Raw genomic sequence first — 27,029 nt, 5'->3', positions numbered from 1 at the left:
GTGAATTTTAATGACATACTGAATGGATGCATCAATTAATTAATTTCGTTTCAAAAATATTGACAGAGAATCATAGATGACCGTCTAACAGAAATAATACTACAGAATAAAGAATAGAAAATGTCGAAATCAATTAAATGGGTCATCGTTTCATCGCAACATGCCCCACCCCATGTTCTCTCTCTCCTCCCCCTCTCTCTGAAGTCTGAACTAAACAACACTCTCTCTGATGTACTGGAACACACTTTAAAACTACTTTTATAATATTTTATAATTTAAATTATAAGTTGTGTATGTATTCAGTATTCTTAAGGTCAGCTAGTGAAGCCTCGTCTCTATCCTATAAGCTTAATGTCTATTTTATTTAACTTGTTTTAGTGGTGTCTTGAGCTTGCTGAGCTCCTTCTACACACTTTTTGAGCTGCTCTATCTTCCACATCATCTCCACATCTTAAAGTTCAAATCCTTGCTTGACCCTTTATTAGCTACACTCTAATCTTGATTCTTCACTATTTTAAAGGCCCTGTCTTTGATTATTTTGAGTTGCAAACTGGAAAGTATCTCGTAAACAGTGTGCTTTGTGCTAATCTGTTAGATCCCTTTCACAACTTGCATATACAAATATCAGTAGTATCACACTCATGGGTTTCAATTTGCTATTCATATTGTGTATATCTTTTTGAAATCTGGCTTTATTCCATTTTACTACTTGTGGGGTGTGGGGAAAAAAAAAGAAAAGAATCTTTTATTAATAGCAAAAGGGTTTTTAGTTTCTTCCCCTTTCTTGCATCTTTTAGGCTGTAGCTTCATAAGCCCAGTTTAATTATTACTAGAATCATACCATTTTATGTGACTTATTTTCTGTTTTGATCTTATATTTCTTTTTAGGCTGCAAAGATTTGTGCTTTTAGCTTAATCTGTTGTAGTTTTAGGTCTAATCTAGCTCTTCAATTATTACCTTTTTAAGCCTTAGTTTCAGTGTGTTACAAATTTTGAGGTCAGCTAAGCACAGCTAGTTATGGGAAATCTTGTGTTGGTAGTTTGTGTATTGGTGGTTTCACTACTTTCACTTGGAAATTTTGTGGATGGAATTGGTGCGAATTGGGGCACACAAGCATCTCACCAGCTACCACCTGATAAGGTGGTTAGGATGCTGAGGGATAATGGAATTCAGAAAGTTAAGCTTTTTGATGCTGATTACGGGGCTCTGAGAGCTCTACGTAATACTGGCATCGAGGTTATGGTTGGAATTCCCAACGAGATGTTAGCGACTCTGGCTTCAAGCCCAAAGGCAGCTGAGAAATGGGTGTCTAAAAATGTGTCTGCTCATATGGGTAGTGGTGGTGCTAGCATCAGGTGAAGCCCTGACTATCTGTTATGTTAAATTTTCATTTATGCGCTTAAGTTCTATAATCAAATAATTGTCATTTGTAGTAAAGTTGAGATAGTAGGATGAGGTACAGTATTGTGAATAGTTAAGCTCTTGGTGAACTTGGGTTGGTATTACTCACCTTTTTATTGATCTATCTTGCTAAATACTTCAATTGCATGTCACTTTCAAATGAAGTATAATTGTAAGTGAATATGTCCTGCTCAACTGTTTCTTGGGAAACTGCTTGAGAATGCAAGAAACTTGCACGCTTTTTTGGGTTCCTCTTGAAAAAAATCCTTGTGTAGCATTGTTTTCAAGGTCCTTAAGTCTGAAAATATGATCAGTTAAAAGTAAGAGCGGATAAAATTGGAAGTAGTTACCAGACAAATGTGGACATGTCAAGCCAGGAGACATAGATGCTGAACCTTGTATATAAAAATTTGTAACTTACTACATGGAGGTGGAGGAAAGCTGTTAAAATAAAAATGTGTTTTGCTACCTGAATACTTTCTTGACTGCTTATTGTACCATGGCAACAAATAGTGTAATAGTTGCAGCAAAGAGTATGATTCTTATCTGTGTGACTGTGTCTACTTTGAATGCCAACCTTTTCTTGACCAGGCAGATTTGTAGTAAATCACAGAGTCAGGTAGGTACCTAGTATATATGTATTTCAATGAATTATAAGGTACTTTAGTTAGTGTCTATCATTGATTTACTTTGGTCTTTCTGATGCAATGCATATGCAATGATGTCAAATTCATTAGTTCTGACACTGCAGATTTTAGAGCGATATTGATTCATTCTTATGCAACTCATGTTATTACAACCACAGGTATATTGCAGTTGGAAATGAACCTTTCCTGGAAACATACAACGGGAGCTTCCTCCAGACAACCTTCCCTGCCCTGCGAAACATCCAAAATGCCCTGACAAAAGCTGGGCTTAACAGACAAGTGAGAGTCACATGCCCCCTGAATGCCGATGTCTATGAGAGCTCAACCAGTAACCCGTCAGGTGGTAATTTCAGAGCTGCAATCCAAAATTACATGTTGCAGATTGTCAAGTTTTTGAATGATAATGGTGCTCCATTTACTGTCAACATCTATCCTTTTATAAGCCTTTACACAGATGCTAACTTCCCGATCGAATATGCTTTCTTTGATGGCAATTCGTCACCTATAAATGATAATGGGGCAAGTTACAACAATATGTTTGATGCAAATTATGATACTCTTGTATGGGCATTACGAAAAAATGGCTTTCCGGATATGCAGATTATAGTGGGAGAAGTCGGTTGGCCAACCGACGGGGACCGAAATGCTAATTCTCTGCTAGCTCAACGATTCAACCAAGGGTTTATGTCTCATATAGCAGGTGGAAAAGGAACCCCAATGAGAAATGGTCCAATTGATGTCTATCTGTTCAGTTTGATTGATGAGGATGAGAAGAGCGTTCAACCAGGGAACTTTGAACGTCATTGGGGAATATTTACCTATGATGGGCTACCAAAGTATGCCTTGAACCTTGGCACAACAAATTCAGGAGTCTTGGTACCGGCAAGAAATGTGCAGTATTTGGAGCGTAAATGGTGTGTGATGAAGCCACAAGCATCACTTGATGATCCCCAGGTGGCACAGAGTGTGAGCTATGCTTGTGGCCTAGCTGACTGCACATCCCTCGGCTACGGGACATCATGTGGAAATTTGGACGAACACGGCAACGTTTCCTATGCATTCAACAGTTACTACCAGAAGAATAATCAGCTTGACACTGCTTGCAAATTCCCCGGGCTGTCAATGATCACAAAAACGGATCCATCAGTTGGAACTTGCAGGTTTGGGTTGATGATCCAGCCATACTATGCAGGTGCTGGGAGGACATTTGGCTGTATCCAAAAGAGATGGAGTTTTCTGTCTGCTGCTATTGTGCTTCTCTCGACAGTTCTTTAAGTTATCTTTGCATTTGTAACTGTCTGTAAACTCTTAGGAATTGTAGGTGAAACTATTTGGTGAATAGACTGCAATATTCAATTTTTGCATCCCTCGAATTGTTAAAACTCTTAAAATTTTGCATAACATTCTCCCCTTATTCTAAGATTGAGAGAAGTTATGGTAAGCTGCCTTCTCCCCCCATCAAAAGAAGCATTACTACTGTAGCTATGAAGTTGTATACTTCTATCTAGATTCTATATACATATGTGCAGTCATGATTTTCTACTTGTCTTAACCATCTCAGCAATCACACCAGTCTAGCACTTCGTATTAATAAGCAGATGCTATAACCTGTTCAGCAATCAATTGATCCCATATTGCATCCCTGACCAAAACGATAAATCTTAGATTGCTGAAACAACTAAATGCCGTTTACTTCTACTTAGTAAACGACATATTTATAATCTTCAGAGTACCAGAATAAGTGAAAGATTGCTCAAGATCATAGGCAAAAGTAAATGACATATTTATAATCTGCTTGGTAGTAGCTGGTAATACAAATGTACCACAAAAATTATTTCCTCAACTCAGATGTTGCAAGGGTACTAGTAAAGGTGTAAATCAGGTCATCTCAGAATACCAAATATATAGGGAAAAAGCATTCACCAGTTCATATAGGAAAAGCAGTTAGTTTTACACATAGAGAGGTGCTACTTCATGCATCAAAGTTTGATAGTACAATGTAGCTACCACAATTCACAACTGCCAAGATAGTTCTATTTTGCAACAAGACTAGGAACAGATACACATAATAGTTGACATTTATTGCTATTTATACTTAATCTTTTTGAGTTGCAGGCTCTGCCATGAAGTCTAGTATCCAGTCATCTGATTCCTTTATAAACGCTTCATCAAACGGCAAGTTTTCCCAAGGAAGTGGTGGTTCTTCTGGTGAAAAAGTTGGAATGTATGGCTCCACTTCTGATGCATTACCTGTAAAATCTAGTTCAGTCACATGCCGTTCTACCTCAGACACGTTGGATGTGACAACGGGTTCAGGACAGGTCTTGTGTGCAGCCGTTCCACTGAGATCCAATTGATCTTGCACAACTGGTCTGTTAATCAGATGACAAGCTGCTGACAACTTTGAGGGGCTTTTCGTATCAGAAACCTTAGCAGCTCCCGCAGAAGTAGATTGTTCTACGATTCGTCGAATTTCTTCCGTCGACTTGGAACCAATTAGCTGGCTGGCAACCTGGGGCCTTCTATTGTTTGGAAAGTTACATGGCCCCTCCACTCCATATATACAAAACGAGGCATCATCATAAGCCTGAGCAGCTGCCTCAGCTGTATCATGAGATCCCAACCAGATCCGTTTCTTTGTCTTGGGAATGCGTATTTCGGCAACCCATTTTCCATCTCGCAATCGGGCACCCCTATAGGGTCCTCGAAGTCGTTTGGCACCAGCCGTTTGTGGAGTCGAGGAAGAACTACCATCAGTTTTTTTGGGTAACTCCATGCTGTTACAAATTCCAATCAGAAGGTTATCACTTTTAGGGGCGGAGCTAGAGGGGATACATTAATTGTGGCTAAAATCTTTATAAAGGGAATTAGAGAAAGGGGAATGGTAAAGAGGTAAAGTGAAGGAAATTAGAAAATGAGTACAAAATAATTTTGTAACGTAATAATTAATGTGGCACGTCATTAAGGATATACAGCATGCATCAGTAATTCAGTATCAGTCAACACGTGACGATATCACAAGAAACACGTTTACACCTAATTTGGACACGGTGTCCTTGCTGCATGAAGCGTTTACGACAAAATTTGACACGGTGTCCTTGCTGCATGAAGAACATTTGGAAGGATATCCTGCTGTTTATTCATATAGCCAATATATTCTCAAGTGAGATAGAAATAATCTTCTCTTTCTAATTCAGTCACACAATCTCATTAAGGATATAAGGCATGCATTAGTATAAGACTGCCTATGATGACACTACAAATTGCCAGATGATGCCTGAACTTGACCCGAGGTTCTCCACTGCATGTAAAACATATGCAATGAAATGAAAAATGTTCAATCACCATATGAAATGGATCAGTTCAGATATAAAATATACATGCTTTATTCCAAGCATGCAACAGGGAAGATCAACGTAAATCCACCTAATTTGTAAAGATAAACAAATTAAACATACCCAACATGTTCCACTTGGAAGTAGAGTTGGGAAAATGTGAGAGATATGCTGATTATACACTTACTCTTAGCAGCCGAGAGGCTGTTTCAGAGAACATATTCAGATTAAGCATGCCCCATACGTCCGACTCAGAGGTAGAGTCAGAGAAGGGTGAGATGTATGTTGATCTTGCACTTACTCTGAGCTGTTTCCGAACCCCCCCAACCCCCCCAAAGATTTTATAAGACATTGAGACCATACATGATCACTTAAAAACCAGAAAGAATTACCATAATATGATGAGGACATTCATTGATTGGCACATGGAAGGTAAATAGTTATAGAAGATGGTTCACCTGGAGAGGGACCGGCAAATAATTTTCACCCAGAAACATGATCATACCTCTTCCATTAGCTCCAAACATCCCCAAAAGAAATGCACTCAGCAAGATACACAGTCATTCATGCAAAATGACCATGTACGAAACTAGCTAATGTCAACTTTCCTACCCTGTTCAAGAAAAAATAGGCGCATGAGAGCAATACTCAAAATCTACACATCGTCTACGAAAAAATCCATCACTGAAAAGTGCATTCAAGAAGTTGCCATATATAATGTTCAAATCTGCCCCGAAAAGTTATTTCTCATCATGATAGTTGACATAATCAGACCCCAGTGTTCACTTAGATTGCAGCTTAATACACAGAAAATCCAGAATTTATCTTCAAAAGTACTCTTAGGGATCTATCATGTCCCCCCCACTCCAAAAAAATAAATAAATAATCCCAGTTTCATAGGACCTATATTGTACACTATCAGGGCAAAGAATTGACCGTGATCATAGACAACAAATACAAGGATGCCATGGGAGTTTAAGACTCATGAGACCCTTAACAATATTATGGACTCCAAGTTGGGCTCTTGGAATCAGTATTTCTAATTTGAGGTCAAGGAAACATGATATGTTTAAACTCTCTATTCCATCAGCAATACTGTGCCAGGTTCAAACACCTAGAATTATCTTCTGACAAACAGGTTCAAACTCAAATTTACCTAGGTTCCTACTCTTAGTTTAGAAATTTCCAAAAGCTGTGATCTCTCAGAAGAGGAGCCTAATTTGCTGGAAATATATATAAATGTGACATGTCAGACCATATGAAAATTACATGACAAAGAAAATTCAGAAGACGACCTTATCTATGTTGAAGAAATTGCATCTAACATATGTCAATTGTTAATTATAAGGACTTCTTTAGTATCAGATTTATGTATCACAAAAGAAATAACTCATCAATTTCATAAAGATCAATCTTCCAAACAAAGAGCTTCTTAACAAATGTGGATCCAATAGCTTGTTGTCCTGACACAAAGTGAAATTGAAACATGCTTTATAATAACTTAGCACTGAACCAGAAACATTTTCCACTTGACCATGGTGTGTTATCATTAAAAGGAACAAATGGCGTTACTCTAATACATTGATAAATGATAGATATCCGAGTAAAAATGTCAATCTATGAACTCACGTAAGATCCAAATTAATTACTATAGCAAGTTAAATACATAGCTAAAACATAGATCTAAGTTTACAAAATGATCACTCCAAACGATAGCCATATTAAGACAAGGCAGGATACAATAAAAAGTTCAAAGCAAGCCGGCACCTTAGTGAAACAGATCGACAACACGATCTTGAATCAAATGAGCAGCATTATGCTGGCACGCGAAGTATAGCTCATTCGCACTGGCCTTCCCTCTCCATTTCTTTTCCACGACCATTTTGCAACACATTAATCTCGACCGAGTCAGTATGTTCAGTTGCGGCCTTCTGACAAACAAGTGACATTGGCTTAGTATTGACAAAGAAAACAGTAACTACATACTAAACTCTTGAGAACTACAACTAACTTTAATTCATGCAAGATTCATTAGACTGAGACTTCAGCTGTGCTATTTGGAATGAAATTTGTACAATTTTGCACTGCATAATTTTCATCTTTTCCATTCATTCGTACAGGAACTTCTCGCTAAACTTCTTGAATATATATGGAGTCTAATTTTAACCCCGAAGAACTGTAAATAAACGAATATACTTATATATTTTCTTGCTGAGTGAGAGCTATCAAATTAGAACTATCAAATTACTGCCTAATTTTGGAATGTAATGAAAAAGAAACCCCCATTCAGTTCAAAACAGATTACCTTCTCTATCGACAATACGATTGAAGGGCTCGTGTGTGTAGTAATCCCCAATACACCAGTGAACAGTGATCCCCAATCCACGAGTAACTGGGATTTGCCGTCGCCATATTTACAAGGGATAATTTGTTTATTTCTTTTCTTTTTTGTGATCAATTCATTAGTTCGTGAACTATAGGATGATTGTGGTTAAGATTTCTGAAACTGAAAACAGTTGTCATATTTTATTATCGATTTTCTATTCTCATCCGTCAATCAAATTTTGACTAATAATTGTTCGTCAAGAAATTTAATTTTTTTTTGTTAGCATGAGCTCTAGGGTTTTCTACGAAAGTCGACTCCTTGACAAAATTTTGACCGCAATTTATCTTTTATATTTTTATCTTCTCATCGATTAAGTCATCTTCGATCTGCCGTCCTCTCTTCTATATTTCAGTTTTTCAATAATACAAAGATCTAATCTTTGTTGGATGAGATCTCATTGAGTACATTATTATCAAGGTTGTTAGTCGTATTCATATTTTTGGGATGTTATGTTATGTTTTGAATTTTGTGTGGGTTTTCACGGGTGTTAGTAGTTTCAAAAGATTTATATGATATTTTAAGTGATCTACAAGACTCGCGTCAATTCTGATACGGATTTAATATCGCAAGAGTACACCTTTAACAATGAAAATTTGTTCATACTTTAGGAGTATTTATTACTCCAATATCAGTTGTTGTAACTAATAATTCTGAATGTTGAACTATAAATGATACTTATGTGAAGGTCAATTGCGAGACTACTAGTTTCAAAAATAATTTGGGTCAAATTGCTCAAGATGTCATTATAATACTTTATAGATTAAAAAATTTGAATATTTAATGTGCTAAGCAGTCTAAAAATAAGACGACTATTTGTTTAGTTTATTTTTTGATTTTACAATCAGGTTGTAATTGACAGCTTGAGGGTTTGTCACAACTGGATTTCGATATTTGCACATATCTTGTATATGAATTGAGATGATCATCGTTGATGATTGTGATAGTTATTTTATAAGTTATTTCCTGCTATCACAACAGCACCCAAATGAAATGAATATCTTGTTATAAAGAGTCATGTGGTTTACAAGATTTGTCAGCTTGACACAACAGGAGTGCATATAGATTTTGATATTCGACTAATCAGCCTAAATTTTGACCGGCTCAATTGAAAAATAAATTGGGTTAATAATCAGTAAACCGAATTTTATAGTTCCATCGTATTTTTTTTGATATTTTGGGCCACCTGGATCTAATCCGTGAAATAATATGGACTGGGCCGCTAAAATATTATTATTCAATTGGATACTGGGCTATAATCAACATATTAGCGCTGACCTATACAAGAAACCCTAGCGATAGTTATAAAATAATAAGCGCCGCGTCTGAAGAGTGTGGATTGAGCGAAGAACGATTTTCAGTCACATTCTTTCTTTTCTTCGATTGCATAATCAATTGAGGTATATCTTTTTCCTTCTTCTTCGTTAATGTATCCTATATATATATATATTTTCATTCTATATATGTTATAAATATTTTTGTATTTATGTATGCGTGTTATTGTCGACTTTACTTCAGTTTTGATATGCATCATCTCTTATTTATTTGTGTCCAGTGAATTTGATGAAATGATGAGCGGTTTAACTAGTTATTAAGTTATTGCCTGATGTCACTGTTATTTAAAGACTCATTTGTATGTGATAAATTTTTTATTTTGATGTGTATAATTCAACATTGTTATTTGGATTCCAAATTTGAATGTACCAATTAAGTAAATAGTGTGTACTCTGCATCTGTGTTTGAGGTCTAATTATAATATTTTGATGAAATTTAAATATTTACATCATGATTATTAGAAATACACATCTATGACTTGTGTTCAAAATTTGGATGTATATTTTTATTTTACGCAGTAATTTGACCAATCGAATGGAGTAGACACAAATTTGGGTTTTTTCTGATTTGTTATAAAGATTTTGGATTTTACAAATTTGATATAACTGGGTCGGGTTAATTAATTACCCGTAACCCGACCAATCCAACTTGCAGCATTTCCATCCAATGACTATCTTGTAATTTGCGACCAGTGATTATATTTTTCTTTTATTTGAATTGTGATCATCTACTTGATATAATAATATCATATTATTGTTCCAACAAATTAACACTTAGGAGTTAAATGTGAGTTGATTGTGTTGTCACTCTAAGTTGAATCCATGTTAATCGATGTAACAAGCTAAATTCCTGTTACCAGATGTTACATGTTACCCGATGTTACAAGTTAAGAGTGTCAAAATTTTGTTTTTTATATAATAAATCAGAATCCCGAATTTTGTGTATTATGTGTACATATTAATGTTTAGTAATGTATATATTTTATCGTCAATTATAAGTGTATAACACAAGAGACATGATTGTTCCTCATAATAGATTGTGATTGTTTTATTATTTCTTCTTATAAATAGAGTTTTCTATTTCACTGCTAGTTGTATCAAAATTATTTTATTTTTTCTATAGAAGCTAACTGAAAATACTTATAATACAGGGAATATTTATTTAGTTTTCGTGTTTTAGAAATCCATTAATTTTTCAAGCTGAAAATCTTGTCAATTGAATTTTAATATTTATATAAATTAGAAAGTTCCACATAAATAATTGGATATCCGGAATATATAAAAAAACTGAACTTAATATCAACCAAGAAAAAGATATATCATATTCTTGACTTTATCGATCTGATATTTTATTTAAAATATAGTCTTATGTATTCTCTGAAATTAAAACAAAATAAGGAATTTGTAAAAAACAAAAACATAACAGTTAAACAAAAATAATATATTTTACTCCATCCCTGTATTACTCGTAAAGAAGATACATATACATATACATTTGACTAATAAAGCACCTTGCCTGCAAGGCGCTGACTCGTCCAAAAAATCACCCACTCACACTACAGAGAATTCCCACCACGCTCCAGAAATCAACCACAGCGCGTTCCGTCACGCACTACAAACGCGTAACGGCGAAAAACAACTCCAGCAGCGAATTAATTTCAAGATCTCGGAATTTAAAAGAAAATGGAACCGCCTTAAGAAAAAAAACAAAAAGAAGAACATAATATAATTAGCCTGTACATACACACGGCCTGTGTGTGTATATGACCTAAAACTAAAACCCCTCTCTTTTTTCGAATTCATTTTTGGTTTTCACAATTTATTTATTTTCAAATAAATATTATCAAAAACCCTCTCGAATTAATTTTTGATTTTTGCCTCTATTTCTATTAATTATTCGTTTTGTGTTGATATAAAAGGATTAGATTTGAATTTATTTCTAGATTCGAGATTTGAAGCTTTGCGCCTTCGGATCGTGATGGAGAAATCGGGTCAACCGGGTCCGGATCGGGTCGCTTCTGTCTCCACCTCTCCTGTTACCGGTACGTCTTCATGTATGTATAATAATTGAGTGTGTGATTTTTAGTTTGTTTATTTTTTGATTAAATTAATGTTAAGTTGATTGTTGAATTGTACTTGTTTGTGAATCTGAGTGATTTTTGGATTCTAGGGTTTAGAGGAATGTGAATTTGAGATATATAAGTGTATATGACTGTGATTCTGTTGTTTACGGCTAATTGCTTCGAGTTCTACTTGATATATAAGATGCTGCCACTGAGTGAAACTGAATTTTCGGCGTCTTATGTTCTTCGGGCTTGAAGTTTGATGTTAAGAGTGAGTTCAAGTGAATTGCAAGAAATTTTTTGTGAAGATATTCTGCAGTTACGTTTTGTATAGTGAGGAAAACTTGAATGCGTTTTATTAATATGTGAGGAATTTTCTTTAAAATTTCTAGATGCTTCGTGTGTTTGAGTTGGCTGTTTGCTTTATGAGACTGTAGCTGGTAATTTATGACTAATTTGTTATTTGATGCAGTTGAGAGACAATTTGTTCCTGATAACTTGATTGAACAGGTAATTTGGTGGATACCAGTGTCTCCTGTTATACAGTGTAGTTAATTAAAATAGTTTTTTGAAGTATGTAATTTGTTTCCATTTAACACTTTGAGTTTTTAATGCCAGACATTGCCACCTAAAGAGGAGAAGGTTGTATCTGCGAGTTCTACTGATACAAACAGTGTCAGGCCGCCAAGAATAGTAACCAACCCGCCAGAGTTAATGGTATCGAGTGGAGCACTTGCCACTTCCTACCAACCTAATGCTTATGCTCCACTAGACCAAAGTTTCTACTATGGAGGTTATTTTCCTAATCGTGCTATTATTCTTATTCCAAGACTGATTATGTTGATTGTATGCTTGATTTTGGTATATTTGTTCTGCTCAAGAAAAATACAGTAAAAACTCGTCTGCTGCTTCAAGTAAACAGTAATTAATGCAGGGGTAAGGATATCAACAACCATTTGTTGTGGTTGCCTAGATGCTAAAGAATATATGTTGGCCGTATAATTGCATTGCTATTCTGCTAGTTATTATTTTTGGCTGCCAATTTGGTGTATATTATAAAGCATTACGTGGCCCATTTGTGAGAGATAACATAAATAAAAAGTTGTTGTGATGTACATTATGTTGTATGATATTGACATAATTACATAAGATAAAACATGCAATGATGTGAAAACCTTTTGCTGCAACTTGCAAGTACAGTAGCATAAGGCAATGCCAAAATAGACTCCTTTTTGTGTCCGTTGATTCCTGGCAATAGACATGCTGACTTAAAACTAACTTCTTATGTAACAAATTGTATTTGCATTTTTCCTTGCAAATTGAGGCCATATTTTCCCACTCTATATCTTTATTTCTTTATCTATCTTGATGTATTACTTATTTCTTCTTTGTTTGTTGTTCAGCTTATGAAAATGGCAATGGTAACTGGGGGGAGTATCCCAACTATGTCAATGCCAATAATCTACAGATTATGCCTCCAGTGAGTCCAAGTTGTTTTCTCACATTTTATTTTGTCCTTTGCCTTTGAAGTAACTTGCTAAATAGATTCATGCTTTAATATAGGCAATGTTCAACGACAATCCATCGCTGTATTTTCCTTCTGGCTACAGCTTTGATACCCAAATGGCATATGGACAGTTTCCTCCTTTGGCTAGTCCAATGTCTCCGTTTTTGCTAGATGGTCAGTTGTACTCTCCACATCAAATCCCTATGTCACCCAACTACTATCCGCAATCGATTTCTCCGGGTCTCCCACATGTTACCTCTTCTCATTCAATGTCTCAAACTGAGATGGTGACACCAGTAAGTACAGGTCAAGACAGTCTGAATGACAATATGCTTTTTGGACCAGGATCTGGTTATTACTTGCACTTTGGATCCTTTCCTGCTAGTAATCCACCTGGAAACAGTAGCCTTGGCTTGTACAAATACCCAGGAGAGTTTGGATCTGGTGAAAATCCAGCTATCCGATCAAATTCTTCTGACACGGGCAACATTTTGTCTCCATTGACACCAGGAGCTGTTTATACACAGCCTGTGGGCATACTTGGATCCTATGACCATAGCCTGGCACAGGTTCGTCTTCTTTCTCAGAAATTCTTTGTATCAGTGAAGTAGCACATATGATTTGAAATAGGAAAGATTTACTGTGCGAGTATTGCTGTTGAAGATTGATGATTTTTTTATTTGCTTTGATTATTTTTTTAGTAATTTCTTAATATATCTATGGAGATTTTGCGGAGCATAATAGTTCTAAAATGAGTCTTAGATCTATTGGATCCCTAATTAGCTTCAGATTATCGTGTTTGAAAAACTTTAATTTCCAATAGCATTTATCTTCTGTTTTTAGAGAAAAGTTGTTTTAGGGCACATTTGCAATATCTGGAGACTTTCCAGTTTCTGTTCGGGAATTTATCTGATATTCAGTTATTAGATGGGGCTATCTGACACAAAATATGTCTTGAATATTTTGAATTTGTCTGCCATCTATAATCTGGGCTATGTTTGTAGGCTTCTCAGCAGCAAACACCATTTACAAGGCGCTATCAGAATAATATCTCTTCTAGGATCCCAAACTATGGCAACTGGGATGCGAGTCGCTTTAATCGATTTACTACTGACAAAGGTGGGAGAAGGGATAGGGACTCAGCTAGTATTTCTGCTGATTCACATGGCCCACCCAATGACCGAAATCGAGGACCAAGAGCATTGAGGCCAAAAATTAAAAACAATACTGAAGAAATGGCTGCACCTGTTATCACAAAAGCAGGTGCATCTACTTCTGGAGTCAATCTTGAACTATACAACCAACCGGATTTTGTCACAGATTATGAGAAGGCCAAGTTCTTTGTCATCAAGTCTTTCAGCGAGGATAATGTTCACAAAAGTATTAAATATAAAGTTTGGGCCAGCACACCTCTTGGGAACAAGAAACTGGACGCTGCTTACCAAGAAGTCAAGGATGATGGTGGCAATTATCCAGTTTTTCTGTTCTTCTCGGTATGCTACTTGCACCCTTAAAATTAGAAATATAAGTTAAGCTGTCAATTTTGTGACAAGTCGGTGGCTGGAAGATTGCTAGATTTACAATATAATTTTTGATTCCAAGATAGTTAATGGCTGATTTTTGTGCCCATTAAAAATATGCTTAGGGAGCAACACCATTTACAAATATAGTTTGCGTTCAACTGGTACCCTCACAAATCAATAAGTCACAGGCTAACTTTCGGTACCCACACAAAACTCACACGTCAACTTTTGATTGTATATATCTTTAACTAACCAACAACTTCAAATTGGATTTTCAGTCTGATTGTTTTTGCACATGCCGGCCTCCTGTATATATTGTATTGAGTTTCTGGATAGTACTTTATTGGTTTATATTTTCATGGGGATATAGCACTCGTTCCAATTTGCTGATTCATGAACGGCATAATTCTTGTTGAGTAAAGAAATTTATATATGTGAAATGGAATATCAATAAATGTCTGGTACTATAATGACAAAGTTATACTCGAAGCAAGGTTTTGTACTTAATGCCAAGAATGTAAGCTGAATGATTGCATAGTTTGACAACGCGACCACATTGATTGTCATTGATTAAGAAGAAAATTTGTGAAACCTATTAATTCTACCAAGTTTCTGTGTGTAGATCTGTTCTTGTTCTTATGTTTTATCCTTGATACAATTTTTTTTTTTAACACTGTTTTAAATATATTCCAGGTTAATGCCAGTGGGCAATTTTGTGGTGTAGCTGAAATGACTGGACCTGTTGACTTCGAGAATGATGCAAATTACTGGCAGCAGGATAGATGGAGTGGCCAGTTCCCTGTCCGGTGGCATATAGTAAAAGATGTGCCAAATGGTCGATTTCGCCATATTCTTCTGGACAATAATGATAACAAGCCTGTAACTCACAGCCGAGACTCTCAAGAGGTACCTGGCACTTATTAATTCTCTTTCCAGTTACTCTTCTTCTCATGGTCAATTGTTATTTTCATGGAGATAATGAGATTTAAAAGGAAATTTTCTGTTTATTATGAAGAGTTGGTTGAGATTTTTCCTCTAAAGCTTTTCAAGAACTTGGGTTCTCAGAAAATGCTGTCTTTATATAACTGCCCCAATGCATCATTTGTTGCTCTTAGCTTCATGTACATTTACAGAGATTTTAAACACTCAGTAATTGTAGATTCACAAAGTTGAAATTTATGCCACACAGTTGGGGTTATTTTACATGCTTTAAAAAATTGCGTTGCTTTCGCTTTAATTAAGTTAATGTTGCAATTCTGTGAGAACACCGACGTGATATTCATATTAATTTGCTTCAGGTGAAACTGGAACAAGGTCTCGCAATGTTGAAAATTTTCAAAGATCATGAATCTGAGTCATCAATCTTAGATGATTTCAGTTATTATGATGGGAGGGAGGAACGGTCATTGCAGGAGAAGAGGACTAAACAGCCATGTCCAGATGAAAGTCCTGTTGCTCCAATAGATCAGTTATTGGATCACGTTGCCAGTACCCTTCATCTGAAAGTCAATGACGACAAAAGAAAGTAAATTGGGAGTGATATGGCAAAACCCAGATGGCAGACAAGATCGATGTATTGGGTACTGGGTTTAGCCATTTAGGAATAGAGAGCAAGAGTCCCTACTTAAGCAAAAGCGATGGCAGGGAGTATCTGCTCTTGTATTTTATAGTCCAAGCTCAGCTGTACACCAAGTTCTTCAATCTTTCACCTCGACCCTAGTTTATTTTTCTTTTTAAATGTCAGTTAAGGAGTTTACTGGTGATTTGGTCATTCTTGAAGGGGGACGGGGGCGAGAGGTAGTTTAGTTGTGGGATTTTTAGTTCTTGCTGATATACTTTTGCTTGTTTTAAGAGTCACAGAAGGTACATGAAGATACCATCAAGTTGGCTTGGTGACATTTGCTGGTGCCCTGTGTAAGTTGAAAGATTTTCTTTGAAAAATTCCAGTGCAGGGCATTTAAATTTTGTGCCGGCGCACAGAAGGAACTATAAAATTTTCATCTGTTAGAAATTTTATCAATAGATGAGCACTGTTCTTTTTTTCAAATGTTGCATGCATTAGACAAATTATGGTCATGTGCATGTTAAATTGACTATAGTAGCATCACTGGTTGCAATGCCCAATGATTTGGTTTTGCAAGTAGATTTAACCTTCGTATATGAGCAATGTTCTGCGTTTTTAGGCAAAGATAAACTGTTACGCCAAATCTTTTCACCTGATTAACACAACGTAGATCATGGATGATGCCAAATCAGTTGTGGTTTTACAGCCCTTCTACCTCCCTTCTTTGGCTATACTTGACCTAGAGCCTACATTCGGACTCCATAACAATTGACTGACGAACACATAGATCAAATCCAGAATTTATTATAACCTCCCAGCCATGGTTAGATTTCAGAGGTTTTATGCGCCACACAATTATTATATTTTGGCACCTTTTTATATATACAAGCAAATTATCATTTTGGGAATCTGATTAGGTGATTGGCTGTAATATAATATTCCTTATTTTACCCTGATAGAGTTGTAGAGATCAATGTACTTCCCTGCGGTGTTGTTCCAGCTATTATCGATTTTCATCACATTCTGAACTGTGCGATTCCAGTCATTTGGTTCTGCATTAAACAATAGATGAGGAATATGAGTGATTAGATCCTTGTATATAAATCCAAAGTATTAATTCAAGCTTATTTCAACGTGACGGAACTTATTCACTCTTTTTATGTGTCATATCATGTTTGTGCCATGATGACAAAAATGATACGAGTTCTGTTGAACTCCTTGTGTAGGGATCAGTCTACATAACTATATGCAAAATTGAGTTTGATGCCAAGAGGAACAAATAGGATAAAAGTTGAGCCAGTCCGAGCTTACTCTCTTGGTAGTATGAAAATGCGCGGTGCAGAGCTCCATCCAAGGATTCTTCATCAATTCCTTCAAAGACAAAGCTTGAAAACAAAAAAGTCTGATGTCAGGCTAATAAAACTCAGTATATTAGTATAAAGCACTCTGCCCCGTACAGTAATTGCATATCCTTGTTCAAACTACTTGATGGAAGCCAAAGGAGTCCTATACATAACTTACAAATAACTATTGGAGCATAGTTTCAAATCATCTCTAACCATTTAATCAATCTCTTTTGCACATACATAAAGGATTATATTACCTTCTTTTTTTCCGATTTGAAGGATTAGGGGTTGTTCTATGGTGAAGGAAATATACATGACTTGACTTATAGGGATTAGTCAGCATTTGTTTTGTGAATGGCAGAATGAATAGGTTAGATATTTGTTGATAGCCTAGTGACAAGACCCCTTTCCCTTCCCCTCATTGCCAAAATTCATGGTATTAACCCCCCCCCCCCCCCCCCCCACACACACCCAGTCCCAGCCTCAGAGTAGCATTGCTGACAATTCAAATAGGATAAGATGTTCTTAATCTGCATAATAATCATCTCTTTTCACCAGAAGATTACCCATTCGCCATCTCAGGTTGTGAATGATCATCAATGTCGAAGACTGTGTCAGCCAGGCCACCGGTCTTTCTAACTACAGGGACCTGTCATATGCATCATAGCGCCTCATTAGAATATTCTTGTGTCAATGCATCGTAGTGCCTCCTATTAGCATTTTCTTGATTTTAGCAGCTTATGTAGAGAAATTGCACAAGTCATGTTAATTATTAGGCTATTCATTTTGCAAGAACCTCAGATGCATACATACATGAATATATGGCGGTACTTCTAACTTTTAAGCACTAAAACCTCATGCACAGAGACTAGGCAGATGTTCCATGCAGTGCGCTTTAATTTATAATCAAGGTGTCCTGGTTCATTTCACAGAACTAAACTAAAGTATTGGTTCATATTTTGACCAACATATAGGTGTTGTGCAGGAACTTGTAAGTACTATTTTCAATTGAGAAGTTTAATTTAGTAGTTGCCCGCAAAAGAGAAGAAGGACAAATGAGAAATGAATAATACCGCTCCATATCGCATTCCGATCATTTGAGCAAGTCCACACGGCTCGTAAATTGAAGGCACCAAAACCATGTCTGCTGCAGCATAAAGCATATGTGACAGTTCCTCACTGCAGAAATCATACTGTATCAATACATGATAAAGGAGGCTAAGTTCACTAGTATACACCATGTCTTACTTTATTCCGCATGGTTTGTGATTTGGGAGTTACAAGCAATTATTTATTTCAAGGCAAGAGAATGTGTTTCATATCACCATGCTTTAGTTTAGAACTTCGATAAAATGCCCAAGAATGACATATTCAAGTTCATTAATAGATGGTTGTATTTGAACTGAGAAGTAATCGAGTAGCGAATGGCCTTGTACTTAAGGTACTGGTGGTTGCTGTTATGGATGAATAGATTGGGATTGGGACAACTTCCTTGCTGTTGAGAGGTACATACTTAGTATGTTTGGTCCGATTATGCCTTTTATGATATAATATATTCACGTAAATCTTTAAAGAAAATTTTATGATAAAGGCCGACTAGTAAAGTACTTCTAATAATTAGGTGTCTGGAAAAGGCTCACCTATACATCAAAAGGATCCGGATGTTAGAGTCTTTGTTATGCTGCAAAAGAGCAAGATGATTAAATATTAAGGATGGTCTGTGCCTCACAAAACAAAGAACATTCCTCTTACAAATGAATCCTTTATGTCCATACCATAAATATCAAGAGCGCAAATAGGTAGATCAAGTATATTATGACTATTCAATTGATAAATACCAAGGATAATAATAAAAAAGGAGTTTCGGAGGTCTGTGCCTCACAAAACAAATAACATCCGTCTGACAAATGAATTCTTTATGTTCATACCATATGTGAGAAGTCAAGCAAGAGTGCAAATACGTAGATCAAGTATATTATGACTATTCAATTGATAAATCACCAACCAAATTTGCAAGATCTTCAAACTCCCTTTCCACTTGAGTATTGGATGCCTTTCCTAGAATGATCATTTGTCCACCCTGTAAGGTACATAACTGTCAAAGCAAAACAAGATGCATAACACAACTACTTCTCTTAATTTCCTAAAACTCTATGCGGGCCAGCTCCCTCTCCATCCCACTAACACACTAATTCATTGTTTTCCTTAGTAATATACATAGTACTTCAATGCATTGTATTTAGGTACACCACAGGTGGGGGGATTAAATGCACGTCATCCAGCATTGTTATTTTAGTAAAGCTTGAGATAAAAGTATTTCAGCATTAATATACAACAAAAGGTTTGATATATATTATCATTTCCTTATTAGTTAACTTTCAAAATAATTTTAACACAACCTCATGTTTGAATATCCACAACAAGATTATGTATTTTTGGATATCATAGATCGATTGAAATAACAATATGCAGTTTAGGTAGTACTAGAAGGGTCACTCACAAGTTGTTCCACAAGTTTGATTGCATGTCTAATCAGATGAAGACCCTTTTGAGCAACCAGTCTCGTGATGCAAACAATCAATGGTATCCGAACAGCGGCGTTGTTGTTTTCAGTATCTTCTGAGGCTAAGCCGAGCCCCTTCTGAACAAATTGTTTGCATATTTTCTTGCCACCTACTTTCAGGGCTGCAGGTGAAAATAAGTATCAAAATGTTGATGACAGAAAAATCTGGGCACTTTGTTGAATAAAAAGAAACATAATATACTTTAGTAATGGTAACTGGAGGTAGGGGTAGGGGGATCACATAAATCTATATTTGTAGTTATATATTTTTTAATTACATAGCTATGTTCCCAAATTATTTTGATAAATACCAGAGACAATTAGGAAAATACTCTAAGTGGTTTTGTAGTAAAAAAAAATAAACGGTTCATTTTTGATATATGATTTAGTAAAGAAGTATGAATAGTTATGTGGGTAAAATGATATATATTTGGTTTATAGTGGCTTAAATGAGTCCCCCATGAGATGGGAGGTCAAGTGAGATATTTTGACGCAACGGATGGCCAGTTTGATATAAAACCCCTATGGTATATGAATGTCTTTTCATATAATACATACTACAGTTTGTATTTCATAAGTGCGAAAATGTAATATTACGTGAGCTGATATAGATCAACATGGAAGTCTTTGTATTTCACCAGTCTAGAATCTCATAATTAAATTACGCACACAAAAAAATTATATGAAAAAAGTTATTTTCAACAGTTATCATCAGCAGCAATGATGTGACTTGTATTATATATGACATTAATTAATTACTGAAATTTTTAGCCTATTACTAAGGTAAGAAACATGTTATTCAAACAACTGACTGAAACTAATAAAGCTTAACATTTTTTGTATATGCGAATACATGATCAGGGGACAAAGAACCTTACCATCATAATTTATAGGCAAAAAAGCATCAGTAGCAGGGTTCCATATCGTGGTATCTATACCATTTAAAATGCCAATGTATCTACAATAGCAAAACTGTACATCTTCAGATTCATACAACAAGAATTATAGTAGATTCCAAATAAACCATTCAAGTCTTTAACCTACTAGAGTATGGAAATTACAAAGATTACAGAAATCAGAACTGATTACTATGGCCGTTCAATATAAGTCGCAGAATATTTTGGCGATCCTTCCAAAGCTCATTATGTAATTGTTATCAAAAATAGGTAGTTGCGGTATTATCTCCATGTGCGGCCTTTGTGTGAGCTTCATTCTTCACTATAACTTAAATTCGATTTACACTCTTGTCCCCGGTTCCCTTACCGCCTACCCCCATTTTTGTTTTTATTTTAGTTATATGGGAAATGTAAAACGATAAGAGTAGTTGCATAATGAAAATCAAACACACAAAGTTTTTCATAGATATACTATAGAGAGGAAAATGCTTGTTGCTTTATAGGTAAGTCTTTTCTATGTTTGGCATCACAGTCATGCAGTGCCTAGAAGAATTGGCAACATAGTGGCATGTAGACCTTATCAGATGCAGAAGGGACTTATTGTTGGTAGGATTTGAAACTTATGTATCAACTTTTTATATATCTTCTAATAATGCTTTGTAGAACTTTAGAAAAAGGTAAAATATTCTCCTCCAACACAGAAAAATGAGTATTAGTGAGATGATACAAAAGTAAGTGTACCCTTTTTATAAAATGTACAATCGCCTGATTGATAACATGACCCACGTCCCTATGTAATCCTTGACATGTTAATATTCATACATTTATAGATACTTGCATGTTCAGAAATAATAAGAGCAGCAACATAAGTTGTTGTGAAATTGAATCGCAATTATAAGTGCAAACTAGAAGAGAAAAGAAATGAGCAAGTTGAAAGCACTTCTCCAGTAGCAAATGCTAATATAATTATACAGTACAGCGACTACTAATATGACCTCGGAAGATCTTACTTATCACGATTTTGCATCAAGGTTCTTGTAAGCCATCCAGAGCATAGTGTTTCTGTAAGGTACGTTGGAGAAACTGTACTGCAAAGAGAAGGAAAAACACATTTGTTTTAGGCAGAATTTAGTGCAATGTGCCTGTCTACATGTGCATACATATCTTAACTGAACCCTTTTAGCAAACACGAATGAATATTTTATAAAAGGAAATTGAGGTGCAGCTGCGCAGCACTATAGCTAATAAAATCTCGTCTTATTAAGGGGTTAATTTGAAGCATGTCAGCATGTCACTCCTTCAATACCTAGTGAGTTGGCAGATATTTATACTGAAACTAAAAAGACACATGATGGTGTTCAGGAAAATAAAATATGTATCGATTAGAAAAAAGGGTTCTCATAAAAGTCTTCACAGGAAAACACAATACAATCTGCAGGCAATGCTGATTGGTGCTTAATGATCTGAGTATCTCTATACATAGAAAGGCTTGAATCAGAAAACAAATCAGGCAATAAAAACAGAATAACGCCATCAGTATCAAACACCCAAGTATGTTAATCTGAATATACACTCAAGAGAAATCGGTGAATTATTTTTAATAAATGCTTTTGGCTATAGAAGTACACTAAAGCACTACTTACACCACTGCATTGCTGTACACAATGCCTCCTTTCAGTAAACTCAACCTTTCAGGGTTATGGCCAATGGTTCTATCATCAACAGCCTGCCAATAAAGAAAATGAATAACATTTATGTTTTTACAGTTTTTCACTTAATTTATGAAAAAAGAGCGGAAATTGACCAAACTAAACCAAACTAAGTTAATATATCTGATATACTGAACTATGCTGTTAGAGTTGTAATATGGAACCTCAGTCAGAAGCCTGCACAATGGAAGCCACTTAACTCATGAGTAATCTTAAAATAATTAAATTCAAGAGGTTTTATCACATCAATCCTGCAAAGAATATTGCTAAGGTTGCCATCTATCTAAATCTTCCTATCTCATACGATCATGTGTAGCTTGAAGTTAACGAAAAACTTTTACAGATCATTAAGGTCCCCTAAATGATGAATCCACTTATTAGTCTATCTTGCCTCTTATGCTTTTTACTTGGACAGATATCTATATAATAGCAATTGGGGTGCATTAAGATCTGTTTCTAGCCACCTTCAGTAAGTATAGGTGTTTGGGAGTAACTGGATTCTCGAGTGTGAGAGAACACAACTATATTCCAAATTCTAGTTCCTAGCGGAAATTTTATAGAGCCTGATTTTTTTGGCTATGCCACACACACACACATATATTACCATACAAGGTTTCATGCAAAAGCCCAATTTCAGTCGCCTTCATACATGGTTCACTTGAAATTCTTGAGTGTGGAAAACCTAACATATATTGTGATAATCCAATTTATAGCAAATTTTTTCTGCCATCTACCCTAATTTTTTCCATGCCCATACTAGTTTGCCTGTCTTTACCATTTCATTGACAGTGCTTGTTTGCTATTGTTTTTCACTAACATGCACATGATCGTGTTGACATTAAATGGTAACCTTATCAAGAGTCCCATATAAAGATCCATCAAGACCACATTTATTAAGCTGTTCCTGGCTGTCACAGAAACACAAGAAACAGATTCACGGTATAAGCAAATATTTAAAAAGAAAAGAATAAGAAAGGAACCAAGTGATGCTACTAAGTAGCCTGAAAAAGCAAGCAATCACAAATTTCAAGAAACACGTCACAGTGATAGACTGTGTACTTCTGACTTCTGAAATAAATACTGATGTCTTTCATGAATTATCCCATATCAAACATGTTGAAAAAGTATTTAAGTATAACAATCAAAGCAAATCATCTTGGGGAGAAACTGCAATGAGTAAAAGATAGCTTATAAGCTTATTACACAGAAGTCTAACTACATAACCAATCATTGTTTTATAACATACTTGATTGATTACACAAAATTTACTGGTAAAATAATAATAATTATAATAATAATAATAATAATAATAATAATAGTAGTAGTAATAATAATAATAATAATAATAATAATAATAATAATAATAATAATAATAGTAATAATAATAATAATAATAATAATAATAATAATGACCTACATAAATTAATAAATCATCTGAATACCTGCATTCTCCATAATGCTCCATATTGTGGATTGTCAATACTATTCTTGGCTTCTACAAATACAATCCAATTGCAACTGTTAAGATCTTCCCTTTGCAAGCATATTTAATAACGACTCTCAGTGAAGAAACTAAAGCAGTAGAAGCTACAAGTCTACCTGGAGCGAGAGATAATGGTACATGTCCCAGTAAAGCAGGGGTAGTACACTTGTCTGCCACTCATGAACATGAATAATATCTGGCTCTTTTCCAGTAATCTACAAAAAAATTATACCATTTTCTGTAATAAATAAAAAATTAATAATTTTCTCAGATAAAGAAATTGATGTGAAAGCTAAGCAGACAGCAATCATCAGAATGGCAATATAACACAAAAATTGACGTCTCTGCAGTTATTGCATGCTTATTAATACCCCAAGACTCCAAGAAACATAGATAGTGTCCAAACAGAAAATAGTGTAAAGATGATAATTTACAAAGTGATTCCAATGTTACATGCTGCTTCAGGGGGGCGGAGGATATTATATATAACCAGATTCTCTTGCAGCAGAGGAATGTGAAAATAGAAGTTGCTAATAACAAGTAATTAGAAATTATGCATTACATAAACAAACTTTTTGTTGGATCCAAGATAGATTGAGTATTAGATACAATCAGCTAACTGTAGAGAAGTATTTGAAATTTTGGAGCATATCAGATAATATTTCATGTCTTCACTTTCACGGAATGCTAACAGTGGTAGTTAATTACTGATTACCTACCTGCATCCACTCAAGGCACGCACGGCTAAAGAACAAGTATGCTTCGAGCTCATTGTATGAGCCTCCATATACAGATTCCCCTTTAAAGAAGTGGTTGGAAGGCTCAATAAATATCACTTCAATGCCTGAAACTACTCCATGATATGCATTGGTAGGTACCCAGTTTCCATCATGATATGAGGCATATGTAGTTACTAGTTCCAGCTCATTTATATTGTGTTTGTGGATACACTCATAAAACGGGAGCATAATGTCTACTTTATGACCCCTTGATAGACATGCGCGCCCTAGTCCGGTAACAACATCACCAAGACCACCAACTTTAGCTATTGGTGCTAGCTCAGCAGTTATATGAACAATATGGAGAAGATCAGTGTCTTTTATATTAGGCAGACCTTCTGCACGGACATGAGAAAGGGGAAAATCTCTCTTCCAGAATGGGATTTTGTCTTTAGGAGAAGGCCAGACCAGAATTTCAGATTCTTGATCTACTGAACCTTTTGGCTTGACAGAGTCTAGCTGACAATATAGAGCTAGGAGTAAGAGATAAGAACTATCAAAGCATAACAATGAATGTGTTCCCTTTTCTGACAGACATCCAATAGACTAAGAAACACAAAATCCCATGGAAGTTGCATGACATTTCCAAACCCTGACAAAAGAATAAAGTACGTCTAAGTCTTACAACTTCTTGTTGTTTCGACCTCTAATTGTTTGTCATTATTTACAAGTCATTTCAAGTTTACAACCAGAATTATCTGGCTAATCGCACTACAATATGGGGGTATCTATGTAGTCGGTGCAGTGTGTTGATCACAAAGCCACACAAGAAGTTAAAGAATACATCACGGACACATAAAAATGTTTTAGAATACCAAATTAGCCACCAAAGTACAATCCAATAATAAACGTAAGAACAAGTAAAAATAACTTGTTAAATAACAGTATAGACTTCGCCTATTTCATTCCTTTTCAGTTTTTAGGTAATGCCGTGGATACATTGTGTTTGTCTTGTATAGTTAATGGTTTTACCAAATTAAGCTTAAATTTCACCACTAAAATAAAAATAAATCCCCTGCTGATGCCAGTTGGACTCATAAACAAATATTATGCAAGTGTAAAAGCATGACTTTGACAAATTGTTCTCCTCGATGTATCAATGTTCTCTAATTCTCTTCCCAAAATAATCTCATCAAAAGCTAACCCCATCTATGATGAGCTCTGCTCCATCCGATTTACCAATCCACTTCAACGTTTTGCGTTTAAATACTAATACAAATATGTACTCCAAGCATGATATAATATATTTTTTCTCCAAAATTTGCTCCATCCACTTTATCAAAGGTTTAATTTGTGACTACCGTATCCAGAGGAGGTTCATAAAACTTCCACTCATATTTCACACAATTTCAAGCAGTCAAAATAAAAGTTATTAACGAACTCAGCTAATCATAAGGCTTGCGCCCAAAGCTTATGTAAATTGTACAATGCAGTATGTGTACATAGAGCATACATGAATATGATTCAAATTGCTTTCAATGCTTCCGTTCTGTATATATCACATGCTATACTAAAACTTAAAACCACACACAACACTCACTACTACCTTAGTACACATATACACACAATTAAACACATAAATATTTTATAAACTATAAAGCAAATGCAAGTGCAATGACTAAGATAAAAGGAATGAACACATATTAAATGCAATTAACTACGTTTACATGCTGCTCGAACGCTAAAACTGAGGCTGCCGAAGCATAATCCAACTTAAAATCAGCAACGAACGCCACTGAAATGCTAATAATTACGTTTACGAACAGTAAAATTGAGGTTAAACAAGCAGAATCAGAGCTAAAAATAAGCAATAAACACAAACGAAATGCTAATAATTACGTTTACGTGAGCTGATCGAACGCAAAATCTGAGCGGAGAGATTCGCTTCGAATTCGATAAAAACAAGCAACTCTTCTTCTTCAGCTTCAGCTTCGTGTTGTCATGGACAACACGTATCTTCCGAGTATGATTACAATTCAAACTGCTTCTCAACGCTTCCATTATTTCTGTATCTACAAACACGCATAACATTAAAACTTCGAATCGCACACTAACTACTGCATCAATTCACGTAAATTTACACAAAACACAGATAATTGATTGAAATATAGCTTACCGATCAGGTAAAATGGAGCAGAGCTTCAGTTCAATTATGTTCTCGAATTTCTATCCCTTTCAAATCCCAAGGGAGTAACATAATGTTATTATATTATTCCTCCGGTATATACTTTGCTCTAGAGCCAAAAATGCTAAGTTGCCAACAGAAAGAGTCACATGTCACTTGTGTGAGTGTGACCCTGCCCTGCTTTAACCATTTCAAACCGTTCACGTGTATTTTAATTTTTTTTTTAATATATTTTTCTGCTAAATACTACTCCATATTGTATTATATTCTTATTCATGTATAATAATTTGATGAATTTAAGCATTATAATTTTGCAGATTATCTCAGCCTGCTCTTTTAGTGTAATTCATCTGCCACCTAAAATTCTCGT

General features: G+C 35.4%; 4 protein-coding genes across 9 annotated transcripts; 2 read left to right on the top strand and 2 right to left on the bottom strand.

Annotated features, from left to right (window-relative positions):
- Nucleotides 1–246: 246 nt before the first annotated feature.
- On the top strand, nucleotides 247–3,413 carry LOC108227945 (glucan endo-1,3-beta-glucosidase 6). The gene is made up of 2 exons (XM_017403348.2): nucleotides 247–1,356; nucleotides 2,208–3,413. Exons 1-2 carry the CDS (start codon nucleotides 1,019–1,021, stop codon nucleotides 3,322–3,324), a joined length of 1,455 nt encoding a protein of 484 aa, XP_017258837.1. The 5' UTR covers nucleotides 247–1,018; the 3' UTR covers nucleotides 3,325–3,413.
- Nucleotides 3,414–3,952: 539 nt separating this feature from the next.
- On the bottom strand, nucleotides 3,953–7,928 carry LOC108224892 (ethylene-responsive transcription factor ERF015). Of its 2 annotated transcripts, none has more exons than XM_017399647.2 (3): nucleotides 7,690–7,928; nucleotides 7,152–7,315; nucleotides 3,953–5,997 (listed from the first exon to the last, which is right to left on the bottom strand). In XM_017399647.2, exon 3 carries the CDS (start codon nucleotides 4,823–4,825, stop codon nucleotides 4,145–4,147), a length of 681 nt encoding a protein of 226 aa, XP_017255136.1. In that variant the 5' UTR covers nucleotides 4,826–5,997; nucleotides 7,152–7,315; nucleotides 7,690–7,928; the 3' UTR covers nucleotides 3,953–4,144. The 2 variants fall into 2 exon arrangements, with proteins under 2 accessions (XP_017255136.1, XP_017255139.1); XM_017399650.2 differs by having other exon boundaries at nucleotides 7,152–7,312.
- Nucleotides 7,929–10,793: 2,865 nt separating this feature from the next.
- LOC108227366 (YTH domain-containing protein ECT1) lies at nucleotides 10,794–16,241 on the top strand. 2 transcript variants are annotated; one of them, XM_017402467.2, is made up of 8 exons: nucleotides 10,794–11,155; nucleotides 11,637–11,674; nucleotides 11,783–11,957; nucleotides 12,568–12,644; nucleotides 12,728–13,240; nucleotides 13,676–14,164; nucleotides 14,888–15,100; nucleotides 15,493–16,241. In XM_017402467.2, the coding sequence occupies exons 1-8, from the start codon at nucleotides 11,080–11,082 to the stop codon at nucleotides 15,721–15,723; spliced, it is 1,812 nt and encodes a 603-aa protein (XP_017257956.1). In that variant the 5' UTR covers nucleotides 10,794–11,079; the 3' UTR covers nucleotides 15,724–16,241. The 2 variants fall into 2 exon arrangements, with proteins under 2 accessions (XP_017257956.1, XP_017257958.1); XM_017402469.1 differs by having other exon boundaries at nucleotides 10,806–11,143.
- A 303-nt stretch (nucleotides 16,242–16,544) lies between these two features.
- On the bottom strand, nucleotides 16,545–26,821 carry LOC108227367 (uncharacterized). 4 transcript variants are annotated; one of them, XM_017402471.2, is made up of 16 exons: nucleotides 26,651–26,821; nucleotides 26,374–26,546; nucleotides 24,475–24,993; nucleotides 23,872–23,970; nucleotides 23,715–23,767; nucleotides 23,123–23,180; nucleotides 22,207–22,289; nucleotides 21,574–21,651; nucleotides 20,546–20,625; nucleotides 19,605–19,789; nucleotides 19,110–19,184; nucleotides 18,745–18,785; nucleotides 18,178–18,283; nucleotides 17,671–17,753; nucleotides 17,070–17,143; nucleotides 16,545–16,810 (listed from the first exon to the last, which is right to left on the bottom strand). In XM_017402471.2, the coding sequence occupies exons 2-16, from the start codon at nucleotides 26,533–26,535 to the stop codon at nucleotides 16,701–16,703; spliced, it is 1,806 nt and encodes a 601-aa protein (XP_017257960.1). In that variant the 5' UTR covers nucleotides 26,536–26,546; nucleotides 26,651–26,821; the 3' UTR covers nucleotides 16,545–16,700. The 4 variants fall into 4 exon arrangements, with proteins under 4 accessions (XP_017257960.1, XP_017257962.1, XP_017257961.1 ...); XM_017402473.2 differs by having other exon boundaries at nucleotides 26,380–26,546; nucleotides 26,651–26,791; XM_017402472.2 differs by having other exon boundaries at nucleotides 26,374–26,540; nucleotides 26,651–26,791.
- Nucleotides 26,822–27,029: the final 208 nt, after the last annotated feature.

This window comes from Daucus carota, chromosome 6 (assembly GCF_001625215.2).
Source record: "Daucus carota subsp. sativus chromosome 6, DH1 v3.0, whole genome shotgun sequence".
NCBI classification, from domain to species: Eukaryota; Viridiplantae; Streptophyta; class Magnoliopsida; order Apiales; family Apiaceae; genus Daucus; species Daucus carota.
Note: the sequence above shows the minus strand (reverse complement) of the source record. Positions and strands in the feature narration are given on the sequence as shown.

Coding starts and splice junctions, on each gene's coding strand:
- LOC108227367 (XM_017402471.2), bottom strand. CDS start 26,535: ATGGAAGCGTTGAGAAGCAGTTTGAATTGTAATCATACTCGGAAGATA. Junction 24,994..26,373: donor TTCGATCAGCTCACGTAAAC/GTAATTATTAGC, acceptor CTATATTGTCAG/CTAGACTCTGTCAAGCCAAA. Junction 17,754..18,177: donor TCGGAATGCGATATGGAGCG/GTATTATTCATT, acceptor TGCATATGACAG/GTCCCTGTAGTTAGAAAGAC.
- LOC108224892 (XM_017399647.2), bottom strand. CDS start 4,825: ATGGAGTTACCCAAAAAAACTGATGGTAGTTCTTCCTCGACTCCACAA.
- LOC108227945 (XM_017403348.2), top strand. CDS start 1,019: ATGGGAAATCTTGTGTTGGTAGTTTGTGTATTGGTGGTTTCACTACTT. Junction 1,357..2,207: donor AGTGGTGGTGCTAGCATCAG/GTGAAGCCCTGA, acceptor TTACAACCACAG/GTATATTGCAGTTGGAAATG.
- LOC108227366 (XM_017402467.2), top strand. CDS start 11,080: ATGGAGAAATCGGGTCAACCGGGTCCGGATCGGGTCGCTTCTGTCTCC. Junction 11,675..11,782: donor CTGATAACTTGATTGAACAG/GTAATTTGGTGG, acceptor TTTTAATGCCAG/ACATTGCCACCTAAAGAGGA. Junction 14,165..14,887: donor CAGTTTTTCTGTTCTTCTCG/GTATGCTACTTG, acceptor AATATATTCCAG/GTTAATGCCAGTGGGCAATT.